The sequence below is a fragment of the Lepisma saccharinum genome, chromosome 4 (assembly GCF_977018435.1).
Source record: "Lepisma saccharinum chromosome 4, izLepSacc3.1, whole genome shotgun sequence".
Taxonomy (NCBI): Eukaryota; Metazoa; Arthropoda; class Insecta; order Zygentoma; family Lepismatidae; genus Lepisma; species Lepisma saccharinum.
This window is the reverse complement of record NC_139232.1, coordinates 5,952,024-5,973,263: the sequence shown is the minus strand read 5'-3', so window position 1 is coordinate 5,973,263 and position 21,240 is coordinate 5,952,024. Positions and strand designations below refer to the sequence as shown.

Genomic DNA, 21,240 nt, shown 5'->3' with positions numbered 1-21,240 from the left:
TAATGAGAGTGATTCAGATTGTACTACCTGTAGAGATTTTATTACATTTGTTATGTCTATTGTGCACCATTATTGATTTTCAATTGCATACTTTCGTTATTTAAGTAATATAAATATCACCACAATGATAGGAAAATCTGTGCTAAAGTGATACACATTAACTCCGAGACAATAATGTTAAATTTCATCTTCATATACCTAATAGGTTCTGTGAAAAAGGAACATGAAGTTAGTGAAATTAGACTAACTTTTTCCAGATAGGCGATTGAAACTCCCCTTCTGAGACCGGTGCGCAGAAAGCTTCTTTTTGACAATATAATTTTGACAGTTGCTGTAAGTGTAAAATTAGGAGAAAAATAAAACAGGTTGATAGTTTGTAGCGAGAGAAGAACCCACAATTAGTATGAAAGGTAAAGTTGAATATGTGAGGGCATAAAAAGAGGGGTTATGGGGAGGGGGGGGGGAAGAAGAAGGAAAAAATCTTCATTGATGTATGGAAATGTGTGTACAGCCGCAAGGGCTCATACTGAAATAAACCTATACTCTATTCTATCCCCAAATAATAGCCTTGCACGCCTATGATGAGAAGGGAAGGTGATTAGATGAGATGGGTGAAAAAACATGCACGAACATGTGTGAACTGGACACAAAACACAATCCCTTCTCTCGCCGACCTCCGTGGCAGAGTGGGCTACGAAGCCAGGAATCCCGGGTTCGAATTCGTACCTGGTCATGGATGTTCTTTGTGAATGTCCTTTCATCAATTTCATCATATCATCACCCATCCTCACCTTCTTCGCGATTAGCCAAAAGTGGCAGAAAAGCGAAGTAAAATAACCAAATCAATCAATCAAACAATCCCTTATGGAGCATCGATGGTATGCTAGAATGCCTTTTTCATGATATAATACGTTGAAGAGAGGGTGATGATTAGGGATAACATGACTTTGGATATTATTTTCGGTTCCTGAAATATGTAGAAATTATTATTATGAAAACGTTCTTAAATAGAATTGGTCTCTTGTGGCATATGTATTCATATTTTGTCATTTCTACGTGATTGAGTACATTTCAACGATATTTTGTTCATGTTCAACTAATTTTTGCCTTTTCAAGCTACAAATAACTTTTTATACAGTTACTAAGCAACTTCCGAAGTGCACTAAATTTGCTCCTCTTGAGTCAGTCGAAGATATCAAGATTATTCTAAGTGTAAGGATTTCTATACTGACAATAGGCTGTCATTGACATTTGAAACTTTGCATAAAGTGAACATTGTGCATTGAAACTCATAAAGTGATCTAGTAAGAAGTATGTGAAAGTAAGCATATGTTAGAGGAAGTGTACCAAAGGCGGGCCCCGTCCTTAAAGCGGGCCCCCTGCGCTTCTGCTCCGGAAGGTGCTGTAGCCTGGCGGAAATACATGGAGCTGGTAGCTTACGATATTTCCATATGCAGTGCTTGCGCCCATGTTGCGTTCATTGTTCTCCAATTAGCTCGTGAATGACTTTGTGCAAGTCGAAAGTTTTATTACTCCCACGTTTAATTGCTGTACTTCAGTCATTCGAGAGGCAAATGCGTCAACTCTTCTTTATACTTAATCCTAAGTATAGTAGCTATCTTTGTATGCAATTGGGAAGTAAGAGATGGGAATACGTGAGAAATACTTATCATGAAAAGATAACCCCTAGTGGTCCTAAAGTGGGCCCCCACGTCGTTCCTAAAGTGGGCCCCTTGTGTTGTTGTGCAACAAGCACAAAATGCGTTTTCGTCCGCATTCTAATCATGGAATTCTGGTACAGGTTTCAAGATAATAGATATGACGAGAACAGGGGAGAAACTAAGAACGTGGAATCAAGATAAATTGGCTATAGATTCTATACGAAAAAAAAAACGATGATCTTGAAGAAAGCTTGTAATACTGTCTGTTTAACATTTCAGAAAAGTTTTATTTTATTCCACAGCCTTTTGTTACGCCTTGCTTAATTTGATAAATTTGTTAAATCATTTATAAAGAAAGAAAGAGAAAATGTATAAGGTGCAAAGTTAAAAGTTGAAAACTAAGGGATATGTTATGACAAAAAGAGTGGAGTTGATTGTTCCGATAAACTAAATGTTATGACGTAATCGAATGAACGACAATTACAATTTAAAAAGATGCTGATGTACTAACCTTTATGTCAGAAACTAATGGCGGAAGTTTTTAATTTTACGTATACTCATCGATGTAGTACAAGTATTTCTTAACTGAAAACGATATATCAGAATCTTTTGGGTAATTTATCAAATCCAACTTGTGTATAATCTGCACATTTTATTGTAATTTAACAAAGTTTTTGTCTTCATAGCTAATCAGGGGTTCGAGAGTACAGAAATCGGGTATAAATTCGCAGAAATTTCATTGCTAAGGAAGTTGTTTCTTGGTATCCGCTCCTGCATGGGTGTGTTTACAGGCCTAGTATTGAGTCGCTCACACCCTGCAGTTGTGGGGAACGCAACACTTTCATGTATAGTATTTAAGCATATATCACTATAATTTATGCTGTTGCTGCTTTTAATTGTACTAAATATAAGGGGGGGTCACTTTAGGAATATGTTTTTCCATTCTTGAAAATTGTATATCTTCGAAAAAATAGAATTTTCACAATGAACCCATTTTATTGTAGCTACGGGAGGAGATATACTAAACAAGTACATAACGTACTACTTCAAGCTTTAGTACCGTTAATTCTGGCTTAATGGTTTCCTTGATATGCGCAAAAACAAAATGGGGGTCCACATTTGGTACAATTTTTGTCGAAAACAGAGCACTTTGCTCTGTTAAAATCCGACGGGGTTCCCTTTTTATAACATAAAAAAGGTCACGTCCGGGAACAAAGGACGTATGGGATCCATGTGGTAGAGCAGTAAGAAATTGACATCATGCGCGTCTCCTTTCAATTTGGTTCAGGCGACCAAGAGAAGACGTGTGCAACAAACTCATATCGCAAGGAAATATCATTTAGCGACCATTTAACCATTTTGTACCTGTTGGAGGTGATTTATTGGTCGTATAAAAGTGCTTCTTTATGGGTGCTTGTATATTTGCCGGTGCACAGGAAGTCCTCTACGAGTAAAACAAAAGACGAGCTGCCGAAGAACAGTCGACAAGTAAAAAAATCTTGTAGGCGATCTCTCCACACAAAGGTTTCCCTTGATTGCACTTTCATCGAACGATTTTATTGCTATTAAGGCTCCGTCGTTGAAGCACCTGTTCTCCATATGCCCCGCGTCCCGGAACACGTGTTCAGTGCACCCTTTGGGTTGATGGAGCGTGCAGTGGCCCTTCCCTTCCTGAAGCCCTTTTGGTCTTCTGTTTTTGTGGTCTTTTTCGATCCATAAACTTCGCAATGGGTGCGTTCTGCTCCCTCTGGCAACCTTGGAACGACGATGACCAAATAGCTGAAGGACTGAACCCAGCGTTGCCACACGAACAGAAGTTTTCATTTTTTGTAGAGAAATTCAAAACTGATTTTAAGCGAAAAGGAGAATTTGAACATTTCATAGTATGCTCTATCTCGGGCAGGGTGCGAAATCCACTCCACCAACAATCTAGGCCTCAAAAAAATACCCCCAACAAAAATTTCCGGCGGGGAGAGTTTGTGTTACAACAAACAAAAGATAAGCAATTACTTCTAACTTCAAATATACTGTACTAAGAATATTATCGAAAACATACACAAATTTGTGTAGTTGTTAGTGTTCAATGATTTTTCTCTCTCAAGAGATCATTAACAAATCTACATCTATACGCACAATAGAAGTAAAACAAGAATGCAAAACAATAATAACTATGAAATCTAATTGATTTATATTAACATAAAGCAATAACTAAATAAAAACTTACACATAATAAAACATTCAACTATTTCGTAATTTATTAACATCTTTAACCAGTTAGGAAGAAATATGCTACTTTATAATATCTGATATATAAATAAAAGTGACAGTTTTATTTTGTAATTAATAATAATAATAATAATAATAATAATATATTTTTAATTTAATTTATTTGTACTTTTAATAACATTATAAATATGTATATCGTATATGGGGGAAGGGGAGAGGTTTGTAGATTAATATATTTCTCCCCCACCAGTCTAAAATTATTTTGCACCCTGATCCCGGTAATCTCTGGAGCAAGCGAACGAAAGCAAGTCTCTGCGCAAATAATGACTCGAGAAGACTGGACCAATGATCACGTGCGAGTTAACGGGGTTGCTTGTAGGGGACGGGGAGTGACTCCAGCTACAAGCCGTTTGCGGGAGCGTGTACAGCTTTGCTTCGCCCACAATCTTTCTCCCCTTCTCCAACGTTATGCGCGGCCTTGCTCCAGAGATAATCTGGATAGAATATAATTGGCCGAAAAGGGGAAAATATGCCATTAGATTGTGGCAACACTGGCTGAACCTTGTTTTTTTACGTCGCTTCTCTTGACGCGGGATGAAGATGCTGAGTTCTTTACGATTTGTGAGAACGTGAGGCAATCCCGAATTAGGAAACCAGAGATGGGTGGCGGTGGTGGTGCCGTTGGGTGTGGAGAAGGGGGCACCCAGGAGATCCAGAGCTCTTTCCTCCTTTTTTTAGACGCTAGAGAACTGGTTCCAGCGATCAGAGTCCATAATGAGCCGCGGTACAGTTGTGAGCCCAGAGGATTCCAACAGTCGTATCAGGTCATCCCGTCTCATTAATACCCTTTGTGAGCGTCGCAACGATTTGGAGCTCGTGGATGTGATCTACAGGTTACCTTTGTTCTCTCGCATCAATGGCTTCCCTGCATGAGGCATCGGCGTAACGCCAATGGGTCCCTGGGGGCAGGCGCTGCAAATCACCGTTTAGGTTATGGTCCAGTCTATAAAACCTGCTACATTTCATCTCATTAAAAGTCTTTTCATTTCCCCCCAACGCCGTTTTGTAATTATAATGTAAGTTTCCGCTAATGACCTCCGCCCTTCTAAATGGTTGCCTGGATGCCACCAGCATTTGTAATGCAAAGGAGATTCCCGCCAGTGTCTGTCTTAATGAGGGGTCTAGAGAGTGTCTTCCGGCATAATACAGTGACACGTAGGTACGCACTTACAAAAGGCTAAAAGAGTATTTTTAAATGATCTCGTGACGATCACCATGTGGTATTTATCTCTCTGTCCATCCTTGAAGTTTTTATTGTGGATTTCGTGTGGATTATGTCCGATTTGTTCTCCTATTAGCATGCAACGTTGATTGGACATTACTCCATTACCCATTGTCGAGCGTTTTAAACTATACATATTCTATCTAACACCACGTTTCGTGTAGTATCCGTGGAGTAATTTTAATTTGTTAAAGCACAGTATTCGCAGTAAAATCAAACATCTGTCGTAGGTTCGATCCCCACCACCAGCAAATGAAATTTCACCTGAAGATGAGGGAGAGGAGATGCTCCTCGAAATGTAGTGTTAGATAAAATAAGTATAGTTTGAAACACTAGGCAATGGATAGTGTGCAATTTTGCTTGAGTCTTATCTTAATCCTTTTCAAGCAAGCAGGACACGTTCTCCTGGCAGCCATCGACATTAGGAAGCCCAGGCACATGGCAGACCGTTGGTTAAGAATGAGGAAAGGGGATATTCTAATTCTTTCCTGTTCTTTTCAAAATAAGCAAAAGCTGCTATGTTAGAAGTTGCCGTAAAAGTTACGACATTCTACCGTTAAAATTTACCTACTATGTCAGACAGAGAGCCTGTTAATTGACAAAAACGGGACGCAACCGTTTTTTTGTTTCGTGAGCGCAGGCGTATTCATGCCGTCAGTTCTCGGGTGCTGTGGCTAGAGTGAGAAGTGAACTTAGCGGGGGAGACTTTAATATTAAACCGAAACACACTTATACGTGTTACATAATATGCTATGTGAGCACCTGCGTAGCCAAATTGTTAGCGCTCTTGTCTTTGGTGCGAGCGGTGGGAGCTCCCACATGTCAATGTTGAACCAGCGTCGTGGGGACAATTGTAGAGCTACCTGAAAACGGCGATGTTGCCGCATGGAGTTGAAGTTCGTGTGTTTGTGTGTGTGTCTTGAGTATCTGTAAATCTGAGTAGTTTTTATCATGTAAAGATAGATAATGATTATGAATTGCAATTGTGTGTCTCATTAATATACAGACTGGCGCAAAAGTCAGTTTACCCAAAAAGCCCATTGATAATAGTATTACGATAGTGTATATGCTTCTTGTGCTAAGTAATATTTTTAGGTATACGGTTGGTAACATTGTCATGTGACACTGGCAACAGTGCACTCGCTATTCTTTTGTAGAGAGTAGTGATGTTCGATTTTTTTTAGATACACATTTGAAGAGTGGATAGAATGCTGTGGTACCATTGATTGGCCTGCGCGTTCTTGTGATTTGACGCCATGCGATTTTGCTTTGCGGGGAATTGTTAAGAATATGATATACTCATCATCACCGGCAGATTTGGATGCACTGAAAGACCCAATTATATACGTTTTATGTCATCAACAATGATACAAGTTTACTGCATCGTATTTGCAATTCTGTTGTTGATCGTTACACACAATGTATTGCAAGCAATGTAGGACACTTTGAACAAAACCACTGAAACTGAAATTTTGTGTATCTACTTGCATTTTGTATGTATACTTGAATTTTGTGTGTAAACTTGAATTTGTGTATGGGTAAACTGACTTTTGCGCCACCTTGTATTTTGAAAAACCGAATCATTAAAAATACATTAATTGCCGTTAACTTTATAACAGCTGTTACTACTTTCAGTACGGTCGGTCATATTTTACGGTAGTTGGATGGCGGTCATAGCCCCTCATTTCTATAGTCAGATTTTTACAGTGTAGGCTGTGTTCTTCAATGAACTAACCGAATATACCGCATATTCTTGCAACGTTTCTTTTGAACGTCAAGAAAATCTGCTTACACTAATACAAAGGAACATCAACGTACAGTCAGCAGCAATAAAAGTGATCCTGAAATACTCGCTTTCCTGCTAGGCGTTATCTGTGTTGCCTAACTCTACGACGGGGGGTAGAAGTTGCCATTGAAAATTTGCTATCAAAATCCCTTTTATCGCCGTAGGAATGCTATTATTTCAGGATCTAGGTGTACCTTTTTTATTGCCGGTGACTGTACGCTGAAGCACTGTCTTTGTCAGATTCGTTGTTTTTATTAGGACACATACGAGGGAAATATTGCAGTGTGTGAAGGATGGAAGAAAGTCAAAAGGAACAGAGGAAATATTTAGTGGAAAAGTGTAGACATTGTAGACATTACCAATTGCTTATTCGACTATTAAATTCAGCTAGCAATTGTAGACATATCACTCCTTGAAGAGCCAGAGCAACGACGCCTGAGATCTCGGGTTCGAATCCCAATCCGACCATGGCTGTTCTTTGTTGAGTGTCCCTTCATAAATTTCATCATATCATTCTCATCGTCGCGATTAGCGAAAAGTGGCAGAACAGCGACGCTTAATAACAAAAATCAAATCGAAACCACTGTGAACAAAATGCTGTGGTAACTTACTTCGTTTCCACCGTGGCTGGATATTTTCAGTTTTTTTTTCCTCCCGCGCACACACAGGGGTGAACAAGCCAGTTGCCCGCAAATGAGTTCTTGAGCGTTGCTCTCCACTCCATTAATGGGGCAACAATGATGGGTAATAATTTCAGCTGTGAGTGCCAATAAATCCTCCGGTCCGTTTTAATGAGGTCCACGTGCCGCGTGCAGGGACGCCAATGCGTCTCTGGTCGTTTCATTGACGCGGTTTTCCGACCGACCGACTGAACAGAACTTGCTTCAGTTCCAAAAGGTTCCTGACGGTACCTGCGAGGTGTGCCACCCACAGACAGCATCTGGTGCAATGGTGTTTGTGTGGGTGTTTGTTTCTTTGAGTGTGTATTCTCTCTCTTTGAGTGTGTATTCTCTCTCTTCCTATCTGAATCTTTTCAGTCACATTAATTCATAACACCAGAGCAACACGCGCCGTTACTACATGCTGAAGGGACCACTGGTTTCGTTGCAGAGTGTTCACGGCTCATTCGCCAGATTCTATACAATCTCTCTCATTCGGCGCAGTGGCTACAGCGAGCACTCGCGTCGGAAGTCTTCCATTCCATTGAGGGCCAGTGGTGCTCTAAATGTGGCTCTGAAGAGCCCAAAGAAGGTTTTCCCTTATCTTTTGCCAAATTTTACTTTTAGGATTATCACAAATACTACGTATTTACCCCAAACGATATTTATTATATTCCATTTCATCTTGCAGGCAAAGAATAAGAAAGGACAATGTTTCAGTAGGCTAGTTCAAATTAACTAAACTTATTATATATATATATATATATATATATATATATATATATATATATATATATTACTTTGATGACCTGTAAGCTTAGAACTTTCTGTATGTCTCAAATCTATAATTTCAAGAAGTTATCAAATGAATCTGAAGAGCACGAAGCCACATATGCACTTGGACATGTGCCTTGGCTGCTCCGAGGCCGTTCCCTAGTCGGAATGTGTTCCGGCGTCACCGAGCGAAACAAAGCGCGTACAGACAGCTTTGACATTTGCATATGTGAAGGCCAAAGAACGCTTCTTAACCTATCACTGCTATAAAACGTCGTTCAACCCGAAATGTCAAAGGGGAACCTGCGATCTGTGGTTTCTGTGGCTATATTTATAGTCGGGTTTCAGATTTTTTTTTGATTTTTTCAATTCCTCGTCCTCTTTTTCTGCTGCAGCAACACGCGGGTTTTGGTTCGCGCTGGTTGGTTCACCTCGTTTCTTTATGGCAGCTTCCAGTGAAGCAGTAACGGGTAGTAAAGTGGTACACTGTACTCCCCATACTGTTGGGAGGGATACAGTATCCACTTAAATCCTTTAGTCATAATTGTACTACTTGTAATCCTAAAAATTAGGGCTGAGCCGAGACCACTTTGAACCCGGACTGATACCGATTTCGATACCGGTACCGATTCTGATACCAAATCCGATACCAATTTCGATACCGATTTCGATTCCGATACGAGTACCGATTTTGATACCGATTCTAATACCGATACCAATCCCGATACAGATTCTGATACCAATTTCAATATAAGTGTGTATGCAAGACTAATTATATGCATCAAGTTACCAAGATTTTTGCTCTAAAATATTTGAGAATTACATCAGAATGTTAAACTACATGTTACATTTTCACATTTTTTTTTTCAAACAAAACTGGTGCAAAATGAAAAGAAACTTCGAATTTTGCATAACTCTCAGGATAATTAGACTCATCGAAAGCGTCTCGCGGCATTTTGCGGAGTCCCTGAAAGGCAAAAGTGTCGGACAAGCATCGGCAGGTATTGGTAAATGAATTCCAACCGATACTTTCCGACACCGATACCACTGGTATCGGAAAAATGAACATGCAACATATATAGAATACACACAATAAGTACACATATAAAATCACATTAATATAATCACCAAATAACCAAAACTTATGAAACTAAAAACTAGCCGTCTGAATAAAATAATAATTAATTAACATATAAAGTGATAGTAAAAATCTCATATTGTTACATATTATATTACAGACTTTATTAACCATTATTTGGCATGTAAGGTAAGACCAACAAGAGAGGAGGCAATTTTCAACACGATATCAAGTTTTATAGCCGACCACCGTGGTCTAGTAGTTAGCACAGCCCGCTAAGACGCCAAGGGTTCCGGGTTTAATTCTCGGCCTGTGCATGTGTCCGTTCATCAATAGCATCATATCATTCTCATCTTTGCGATTGAACAAACAAAACTGACAGTAAAGCTACGTAATATAAACCAAATCAATAAATATACTATATTTTTTATTATCAGAGTTTAACTCGACATTCATGATCGCAAATTTTGTATATTTTTAAATACATGTATATAAACAGTTAGTCTGTACAATATGTTATGTTTAACATAATTGGAAGATGTATCATGTGCTGAACTAATAAATAATTATAACTGAAAAATCTGGTTTCTACGGAGTACATTAAACTCGGTGGACTTCCTATCTATCTACTTTCTGCAAGGCCTCTGCGTTCCAGACCGTCAGCAAATAATCTATTGCCCACCAAATCAGTTCTGGAAATTATCTACAGCAGCGTATGAGCACCCAAGGCGAGAATACCAATTACCCAGCACTCGTGACGTCAGCTCTCGTTTTCATTTTACAGTACACAACCACCGGCAACGACCGCAAAGGAAGCACTTGGCTGCCGTATGTCGAATCATGAAAAGTGGCAGGCGCCATTTGCCCTATCTGCTCGCACGGTCAATGAACAAAGCTTAATACTGAGATCGCACAATTCCTGCTTTGTACGCTCCTTTGTGAACTCTTTCAGCGCCGAAGAGCAAACAGGTTGATTTCCCCTGCAGGTCCGGAATGGGCTCCCTCGAATGACCAACAAACTATAGAACCCATTGTTCCTTTTACTTAACTGTATCGACACGGTGGGTCGTGCCCGATAAAATTACAATAACTGTCGCCCTGGTATTGTGGAGAGATATACGGGCATTATCGATGGGCGTCTGGTGGCTGTGTTTTATGTTCTGTGGTGGACTTTTATATTCTTTCTGTATCCCCGAAGGTTGGTTCTGTCTGTTGTCGAAGCGCGTTTCGTCACTTTTCACTCCCTGTGAGTCTTGTGTTTCCGGAAAAGCTGCCTTGCTTCGAGCATGGACTTCTTGCATCAAAGGCGCGAGGGAATGAAGACAGTTTTTGTTGGTGAGTAAAGCTTAACGCGCACTCAGACGCGAAGTAACGCGGCAACAGAATGCAACAGAACCTCTATTGTCTGCTTCTATTGAAATCAAATGGTGGAACCGAAGCGGCATTTTCCGTGCCAGAAGTCTGCAGGTTACCTTAAACGTTATCACCCACTGAGACACCGGAAACTCGTCTGTTACGTTCTGTTGCCGTGTCTCAGTGGGCATGGAGCTTTAGACGTGCTGTGGCGTTCTCCGGCTGGAACTTTCTGCGGAGACAATTCGCTACAATAGTGCTTTCTCCGAAGCTACTTTTATGTACAGTCACCCACAATAAAAACGGGACACCTTGATCCCGAAATGCTCGCTTCTGTGTAAGATGTTATGTGTGTTGCCTAACTCTACGGCGATACGTGGATTTTAATATCAAATTTTTTGAATGGAAACTTCTACCAGCGTCGTTGAGTTAGGCAACACACATAGCGTCTTGCTGTGGAGCGAGTATTTCAGAACATAAGCGTCCCGTTTTTATTGCCTGTAATACAATGTGTCCGATAGATTGGTTTGATCGATTGATGTTATATTTGTTATTTGATGTCGCTTTTCTGACTAATCGGGACGACGAGGATGAGTGATAACATGAGGAAATTGATGAATGTACACTCAAAAGCTCAGTCCGCGGTGGCTCAGTCGGAGTTATGTGGTGCTTCCGCCAAAAGGTGAAGATGTAAAACTCTCTCAATACTTATATACACTGTTTCACAAACAGTTGCAGACACCGACTCACCGCATTGAAAAACATTTTCCCAATAACGTTTAAGGTAACCTGCAAAATATTTGGAAAAATTTAAATAAGAAATTTCTGGATACATCGGTGTATAGTGTTTGGTACAATGTAATACATGATATTATACCAACTAATGAACGCTTACATAATATCAAGAGACTAACAACTAATCAATGCCACATATGAGGAGAGATAGACCACTGAACATAGAATAGTAACATGTACTGGAGTACAGGGAATTTGGAAATGCCTAACGACATATCTAGGACAAATATGTCGAACAGCACCCAGTAATTTCAACCGTCTATGTGTACAAGACCAGAATTCAAATATTTTCCAGAAAAGAAAAACAATGCAGTAATTGGGTTAATAGCTAATACAATATATTATGTATTTTGTAAAAAGTATGAGAGAAATAGCATTTTGTTCACACTGTATTTAAAAAGAACTAGATGGAAAATGTTACAATATCCAAAAATGTATGAGTATTTTGAAAACTACCTCAGTGTTCTTTAGAAGACAATAATTGTCTACTTGTGGTGTGAAAGTGTAAACAGGTATTTAATATATGAAGAAATGTATATTTATATTACAGGTAAAAATGTATGTTTACGCCAAACATCTTGTATCAGATAGCGAATATGTTAAAAATTCTATACAATACTTTTAGCAGAATTAATGTAAGAAAACAGACCTATTTTGTATATATGCTGATAAAATAAAATTTTGTTAAAATAAAAATAAAAAGTCGGTAACGCGTCTGACTACCATGCTAAAGGTCCCGGATTCGATCCCCGGCCGGTTCAAATCCGGGAACTTTTCTAACGTTGGAAGCTGCCCCGGCGCCCACCCAGGGTCGAATGACATGGGTACCTGGCAGTGGCGTATGCTGAGTCTAAGACCTGGGCTATCTCAAATGACACCTGGAGGAAGGGAGAAGAGAAGACTAGACTCATTCTTGACGTCTTCAAGGAAGCCACGTTGCCATCCCAACGGTAGTCAGGTTGCAAACTTATAAAAATTCAGGTTGCCAACTTCTAAGAATTCAGGTTGCCAACTTCTAAGAATTCAGGTTGCCAACTCCTAAGAATGCAGGTTGCCAACTCCTAAGAATTCAGGTTGTCTACTCCTAAGAATTCAGGTTGCCAACTTCAGAATCGCAATTATCTTATTTTTCAAATCAGCTTAATTCACACAGTTTCTAAGAGATTTTTCTTCAGTATTTTACTTTCTAGGCTTCAGGCTTCGCAGATAGCATAGCTAGCCTGGAATATACGCCCCTGGTACCTGGGGAAACCGGCGGTCAGGGGCGTGATGATGATCACATCATCCCCCCCCACTCACGACCGGATCAAGAAAGTGTGGGGCGTTACCCCCACACTCGCTATACGCCTTCATGGCGTGGTGCTAACCACAGGGGAGCACTTTACCTTTTTTTTTTTTTTTTTTTACAAGCACCTATGCCCAGGCCGGGATTCGTACCCGGGACCTCTGCCGTCGTAGCGCGCTGTGCTTACCACTCCGCTACGGAGGTCGACAGTGTGTCCCATTAGAATACTACCAATAACAAATTCATACATTTCTGAAACTAATAATGCTAAACTAACGAGATTTATTTGCTTTTAAGAAATCTCATCAAGTTTCAGTAGATCTCTACACGTGCGCCTTCCGTTGTCCGACAAATACCAATACGCTACTCTATCTCCTCTCAAGTTTATTTTACTTCTCTTTTCTGCCACTTTTGACTAATCGCGAGTATGAATATTAGCGAAGATATGATAAAATTGATGAAGTGACACTCATGAAGAATACCCATGTTCAGGCCGGGATTCGAACTCGGGACCTATGGCGTCGTAGCGCGCTGTGCTAACCACTCCGCCTCTTGCGAAGTGATTTCAAGCATTCTCTGTCGAAGGTCACGTAAACCTAGTTTTTTGCGTGTACTAGAGTTTTTTGTGACGTAGGTTGGATGCCCTGTCGAATTTGAGAGACAGAGAGACACTCATCTGAGACTGAAATTCAAACACCAAAGACTGCATTAACTTTCTGTCGAATTTTGAAAGCTTCCATTATAGTCCTTATGTTTGGTCACTTGCCCACGCTCATCATACGTAGCAATTATTATATTTTATGGGTAGTAGTAAAACTCTGAGAGGTTCTGTCACAAAGAAACAACAAACATTATTCAAGCATTATTGGTTTAGTAAATATTTTCAATTCTTATTGGTAATATTTCTACCGGACAAGCTGTTATACTCGCTTCCGTGCAAGCCGTTGTGTGTGTTGCCTAACCCTACGGCGATGAGCGAACTGTACCTTCTGTGGTGTCCTGTTTTGTATCAAATTTCGAAAGATCACCATTGTTTGCAACAATAGACAGTTCTGTAAATAACGAGTCGGACACTTGTCTATTGTCCAGACGAACTTATGAAGATTATAAAATAAACTGTAATAAAGAAAAAACGAACAGGCTATTTAATCAGTTATGTATTAATAAGGTTTGCAACACTATATTAACGGCCGTGTGTATTCTAATTTCAGGCGCTGTCATCAGAGAAGCAGATGGTTATCTTACGAAACATCACATTGGATCCAAACCAGAAATCAGCTTGGTAGTTGGTGAGTAAGGAAATGCCTTTTTTTTAAAGTTTTAACTTTTTTTATGAAATACAAAATGCATTAATTTGTGTGGGTTTTCATTACTTTCTTATGCATTTCCGTTGCTTGTTGTACAAGACAGAGCATTTGAAATGTTGATACTGCAACTCTTTTTTTTTCCACAGAGATTTCACCACACATTTCAAACACTGCCCAAAATTTTACCCAACATGCCTTCTAAATTTTTTCTCACAACTTGATTTTTCGCAAACGCGATAACACCTAATTGTTTCAGTGTTTATGTATCTAGAGTAACATATTCTGAATACATTTTCCATTCGTTCTAAATCGCGAAATAATGCGAATTTTGTATAAAATGTGAATTGTGACCTTTTTCGCGGAAATTCAACATATTCCATGCTTGGGAAGAGAAACATTCCGCTAAAATTTAACTTTATTTATGTTTTAGACTTTAAAGTAAAATATACCATACGCGTACGTCTTACAAAATTGTATTCTCTCCCCCCCAAAAAAAATATGGCGCATGTTATACATGGAATAATTTCTAGAGCTACATGAAACTACGCGTAAATTGATGTTTCTTATGATGTTTCACCTATCGGAACGTTATGCATCACCGAGCAAAGTGGCGCAGTTCTGACGGAGTTCGAGTACGCACCTACCGTCACACGAAAGCCGTAACATCGGTATTTGTCGTCGCGAGAAACTTTTTGTGTTACCGAGCGATGAGGCGCGGTCTTGTCGGGGATCGAGTGCGAACCTATCGTCACACGGAAGCCGTAACATCGGCATTTGTCGCGAGAGAATAAATGGAAAATAACTTCGGCAAGAAATGTATCCAATGAATGAGACTGTCACAAGCAACCGTAGACCATGTGAGCTTCAAATTAAAATTTTAATTCAAAAGCACAATGAAGGTATTGATAGACGCATGACATGAATAATAATAATTTGTATTTATAACATGTTATTTATTGTTGTCATGGTAACAATGATTTACAGTACTGGTCCTCTTTGGATGACCACTTTATATCAGAGAAAGTTCCGAAAGATCAGTTTTCCCCCTGGCAACCATATGTCAGGTCCACGTGGAGTGCAATAAACGTCCCCTGAAACCTTTCTCACCAATAGCGTTCGTCCAATAAATGACAGCTCTTGTCAGCTCCACGTGGAGTAAATCAGATGTTGCTAATTCGGTTTCTTTAGAGATTTCTGAACGCGAGGTTGCGGTTCTTTATCTTTGCAAGGTTGTGTAATTGTGTTGTGCTATTTCTTTAATACAATATAAGCACCTTGGGAGTATAACGTCGCAGTGAATGAATGGATGTGTAAACACTGCAGGCAAAAATGGTAACAGCGCTTTACAGAAAAACAGGTGGTGGCTCGAAACCAGATACGCGTCCGGTCGGCTTCCTCTGGGGTTGTGTCAAAGATGCCGAACTGGCAATACGTTCAAGACTAGCACTATAAATGTATGTGAATGGCTTCCAGACATTAAAGTTGTATTATCATTTTGAACCTACGCTTTTTGTATGTCCTGCGTAAGTTTAGATAGAAATTACGCAAGGCAACAGTAATATTTTTCCGAAAAGCGTGCAAATATTAGAACTCGAATTTTGGAAAAATAACACCGAAAGGAGAAAAGAAACACATCTGGGAAATTAACATCGAAAAATCAGAACCCCTAACGTTAAATTTGCACCCTGTTCGCTAAACGCGCACGACAACCGATCTCAATAATTTCGCAGCCTCCTTCCACAATCGATGACCCTCCGTCATGAGAAGCGACCCATATCCGCGGGATGCCCACTTTCTCTCCATGTGTGGCTCGTACATCCAGTCCGCGCGTGGCGGTTCCCGTCTCCAGCCTGGAACGCAAATCACGGAGCAGCCGTGACGTCCGTCGTGACATGCTCCGAGGTGAAGTGGCGTAGATTAATAGCAACATCCAGGCGTTACATCATCATAAACTCTGACCCAGGGCCTTAATTTCTTCTCGTTTTTAATTCATGCGGCTGAATTATGTGTACTTTACCGTTCTTACCTCCCTGCCAGCGTCCATAAACGAGGAACGTCGGGACGCGGACCTGTCAGAGCGGGTACGGTATTAGTCGGATTCTGAGCGGGGCCACCCAGAGAATCCTACAGGCCCTGAGCGAAGAGGTGGGTGTTCGACCGCCACCAGGAATTACAAATGTAACGTGAGTGTTGCACAGTGTGATGGACTTACACAAGCGAGACCTGAAAGTAAATTGGGTAAGATTTTCCGTCAACAAATTTTAATAGAACACAGTTACAGCTGGTCGACCTACAACAAAACGAGTTCCAGGTTCGAAACCAACCTGGGCATGGATAAGTGTCTCTTCGTCAATGTCATCACGTTGCCATTAGCCAAAGTGGCAGAAAAATAACACTAAACAACAGAAATTGAATGAAAATCAACTTAAGAGCTGGAACTTGCCCCCCGCCCCTCACTTTTCCCCATTATTTCCAAGACCAGAATTGCATTTCTCTGCGGGTGATCAGTTGACAGTCTCAAGAAAATTGACAACATTGAACGAGTTGTCACAAAAGTCGACGAACGCTCGAAAACTCACTTCATTTTGCAGGATACGATTACAGCTTCAACGACGGAGGTGCCGGCCTCGGAGCCAGAGTGGCTAGCACAGCTCGCTACGACGCCAGGACTCCTGGATTCGAATACAAGCCTGGGTGATCTTTGTGAGGTTGCCTCCATCAATTTCATCATACCATCATTTATCCTCATCGTCGCGATTAGCCAAAAGTGGCAGAAAAGCGAAGTAAAATAACCCAATTCAATGAATCAATCAATTCAACGACATTGGTTAAGATTGCGCAGGAAATAATTCACACAATACTCGTTATTCAAAAGTTCCTACCTAGACTCTGCGCAGTCAAGGGCAATTCTACGTTGTAACAAGAACAACGAAAGTGTGCGAAAGTGTCGATGTGTCCACGACGTACAAAATGACATTCATACTTTATATTGTATTGTATGTTTGTACCTTGTACCGTAGTGAAATAGGCTTTGTTTCAGGAAGTACAAACGGACGTGAGCACAAAAAGGCATTTCACAAATTCGTTTTTCAGGGTAGGAATTATGATAGATATTGAAGGTTTGCTGGCGACATTATGCAAATTAGTGTTCTCGCGAAATCATTTTGTTTAAGACAGTATACTTCCAACGTCTCGAATGCATACATTACCGATTATGAAACTAACGGTGGAAGTAAGTGCATCTTAACCCAACTCATTTTCCGAAATCACTTCTTTGCATTTTGATGTGATATTGCTTGATTGATTTAGTTTATTTTACTTTGCTTTTCTATCATTTCTGTCTAATCGCGAAGATGAGGATGGATGATGATTGATGAAATTAGTGAAGCGACAGTCACAAATAACACCCATTCCAAGGTTGGATTTCGAACCCGGGACATCTGGCGTCGTAGCACGGTGAGTTCGCGGAGTTCGGCTGATATGATATTTATATTACTTCATTAAAATAAAATAAATAAGACAAATACACATTAAAAAAATCAAACAATATTTCGAAGAATTCCAATGGAGATGTATATCATTTGAAATTAAATTTTCGCTTCACTTTGTCTTGTTTGGGAACCAATAGCTTTTTTCAAAACTTTTAATATCTTCTTTTTGTTAGCGCTCATTTGCCAACTTTTCTTCATAATAATACTCTGTGGAATCTACTTGTTTACAGGCTAACGAGGCTCTGGTGTCTTCACTTTCAGCCAGGATAATTACGTGGTGTGATTGGAAAGTTTTAAGACTGGGTGTGTAATTTCAAAATAGCAGATCTTACAGGCTATTGTGATGGATCTCCTTCAAACTAGTCCTCTTCTGACTGAACACACCGACTCCAACGATGTTTCCACTTTTGGAAGCAGTCTTGAAAATTTTGTAAGGGTGTTATGAATCCTCTCCGAATTTTTCTGGATGACTTCAATTGAGTCAAATCAGTTACCTTCCAGCGAAAATTTCAATTTAAGGAAGGCATAGAAGTCGGCAGGGGATATATCAGGGGAATAGGGTGGTTGCGGAAGCACAGGAATTTGGCCAAAAATTCCATGATCGAGAACGTACGATGAACCGGTGCGTTGTCGTGGTGGAGGACCCAATTCTTGTCGTGCCAGATTGCAGGCCTTTCTTGCCGCACATTTTCGCGCAAAAAGTGAAGGACACTTTTATAGGATTCCTGGTTGACTGTCTGCCACCTAGGGGGCATATTTGTGATGCACGATACCCGTAGAATAAATAAATACATCAACATTGTCTACACATTCGACCGACTTTGTCGAACCTTTTTTCGGTCGTGGCGAACTTGGACCCTTCCACTGCGATAATTGTGCCTTTATTTCTGGTTCATACCCATAAACCCATGATTCGTCGTCTGTAATTACCCTGTTTAACAAATCTGAGTCATTTTAGGCCCGATTAATAGGTTCTTGGGACAATCTCCAGTTAAAATTGACTGAACCGAATAGAAACTTAAATTTAGTTCATCAGCCATCTCCCTAATTGTAAGTCTACGGTCAGAGCGCACTAAATAGCGTACTTTCACAATGTTTTCGTTGGTTTTTCAAGTGGAAGGCCGGCCGGACCAGGTGTCATCTTCGACCGATTCGCGGCCATCTTTGAATCTGTTGAACCAGATAAAAACATTTGACCGGGGCAGACATTTATCCCCGAAAGCTGTTTTTAACAGTTCATATCTATCCGAACCTGATTTCCCGGTTTTAAAGCAAAAATTTACACAAATGCGTTGTTCCGTTCTTTCATCCATTTTGCGACAGCAATAATCCGCCGAGAAGCGACAACACCTCTTCACTCACCAGGATTCCACTATCTACTGAACAAAGATATCGCGGTGATCTTTTCAGGATGCTTCAAGGACAAAACCTAGCCCCCCCTTATTGAGCTTGCTTTCAAGTGTGTTACTGCTTTATATAATGAAATTGATTTATGTTCATAAGATATTCATTTGTCAAAAAAGTATAAAATAACAATCGATATGACCAACAACACAAAATGAAATCATGTGCTACAAAGTGTACAAGAAGTGTACAGACTTACTTTAAACAAAAGTGTACAGAAAGCGTTGAAGAAGTGCACACAAGTTTGAATGTGTCCCCAAAGTGCGCAACAAGTGTACAAAATTTCGTCATATCAGGTCGCACACATCTAGAACACTTTAAGTACACTTTTGCAACACCTTCAGTATACATCTTGTGCATATTATATGCAAGAAAGTGTAGCAAAAGTGTACAAGAAGTGTATTTTTTTTACAGTACATATGCAGGTTTGTGTGTTATACTTATGTATACTGAGATGTTAATTACTTATGTGTACTGTAATTTTAGTCAAAGACTTCTATTGATTGTAGTTTTGGTAAGGAGTTCATGTCCACATGTTGAATTTTAGTTTGCAAGACATGTGATAAGATTAACTGTTGATAAGGGTCTTGAGCCTAAAACGCTAACGCACCCGAAATATTTTATTTCAGTCACTAAACTAATATTTTGACATATTATAATAATTGCAGTCGGTGTAAAAAATGTAATGAATTGCATCTAACAACCGGTGTTGGAGTTGCACAAGAATCCTTTACAACATAGTTCCCATTGCAACATCAATTTCTGTATTTGTTTTGCGATAATTACAGTTACGGTGTGCTTGAAAGACTCATTCTGCCTTATTACAAGACTGGTAGCAGGAGGTTTTTCTACGCAAGTGCAGAGATTCCCAACACAGCCTCCAATTAAAAACAAAACCAAACAGGAAATCGTGCCCATCACAGCCGACTTGAAGGATGTAGTGTGAGTTCGTGTCCTCCGAGATGGACCCTTCAGGCTCTCGTAGAGAAGTGGGAACCTGGCATTAACGTTCCTCATATGCACTTCATTACAAGTCATGCATCAGGGATTCTTCTGGAGTGTTCCTCGGAGAGAGAGAGAGATTTTATGCTTGGTCAATCACGTCACAACACCAATCCTCGTGACTTTTGTTCTGGTTTTCTTGTAGCTTTTTTTCCCCTGCATTGTTATCCTTCGAACGACGGAGGTCAGTGAGTATGGAAAGAATTGAACAGAGGAGAAGAGAAGATGCAATAATGATCACACAATGGAGAGTTCAGCACCTCCATCTATTTCGGCTTCCGGCGCGGATATTTGTATTGTTATTCGATTCGATTTACTCTTAACATATGTTTCTCTTTTTTCGTATTACCGACCTCCATGGTGGAGTGGTTAGCACAACGCGCTACGACGACAGGGGTCCTGGGCTCGAATCTCGAGCTGGGCATGGATGTTCTTTGTGAATGTCCTTTCATCAATTTCATCATCACTCATTCTCATCGTCGCGATTAGCCAAAAGTGGAAGAAAGCGACGTAAAATACCAAACCAATCATTTTATTGTCAATTGAGTTCTGGCCAAGAACCTTACCAGTTATGGTTCAGTTTGTGTTCTTGTTACAAAAACAACTTTATGCGTGTACAGTTTAAAGTACACTATGTGCCTGCATCGAACCCTGGACCTCCTTGAATACAAGGGGACGAAGCCACCCCAACGCCATTGGAGAGGCTCTTATGTTTAAGTTGTGAAAGGCTTAAGAATATTGTTCTCTATTATAGAACCAAATTATATTAAATTATTTCTTCGCTTGTTATGTTCGTTACATGTAGTACTCAAATATGCACCTAATTTTCAAATGTATGCTGCCGGCCCCCGTGGCGGAGTGGTTAGCACTTCGCGCTACGACGCCAGGGGTCCTGGGTTCGAATCCTGGCCTGGACATGAATGTTTGTGAGTGTCCATTCATCAATTTCATCATATCATCACTCATACCCTTCTTCGTAAATTAGCCAAAAGTGGCACAAAAAGCGAAGTAAAATAAAGCAAATGAAGCAATCAATCAATCAAATGTATGCTCTACAGAACTTTATTGGATGCATAATTGGTTACATGACTGTATAATACGTATATAATTTCATGAAGCTGGGCGAGAGAGGATGTC

The 21,240-nt window shown here is 40.1% G+C and overlaps 1 protein-coding gene across 2 annotated transcripts in view; it reads left to right on the top strand.

Moving 5' to 3' along the window:
• Samuel (SAM-motif ubiquitously expressed punctatedly localized protein) overlaps nucleotides 1–21,240 on the top strand; it is a 683,747-nt gene that overhangs the window by 415,775 nt on the left and 246,732 nt on the right. Inside the window, exons 1-2 of one of the 2 annotated variants that reach the window (XM_083120259.1) lie at nucleotides 10,698–10,801; nucleotides 14,111–14,188. In XM_083120259.1, coding sequence (XP_082976385.1) covers nucleotides 10,753–10,801; nucleotides 14,111–14,188 — 127 coding nt within the window. In that variant the 5' untranslated portion in view covers nucleotides 10,698–10,752. Of the gene's footprint in view, nucleotides 1–10,697; nucleotides 10,802–14,106; nucleotides 14,189–21,240 lie in introns of those variants that run through there. The other variant, XM_083120258.1, reaches the window with a different exon arrangement.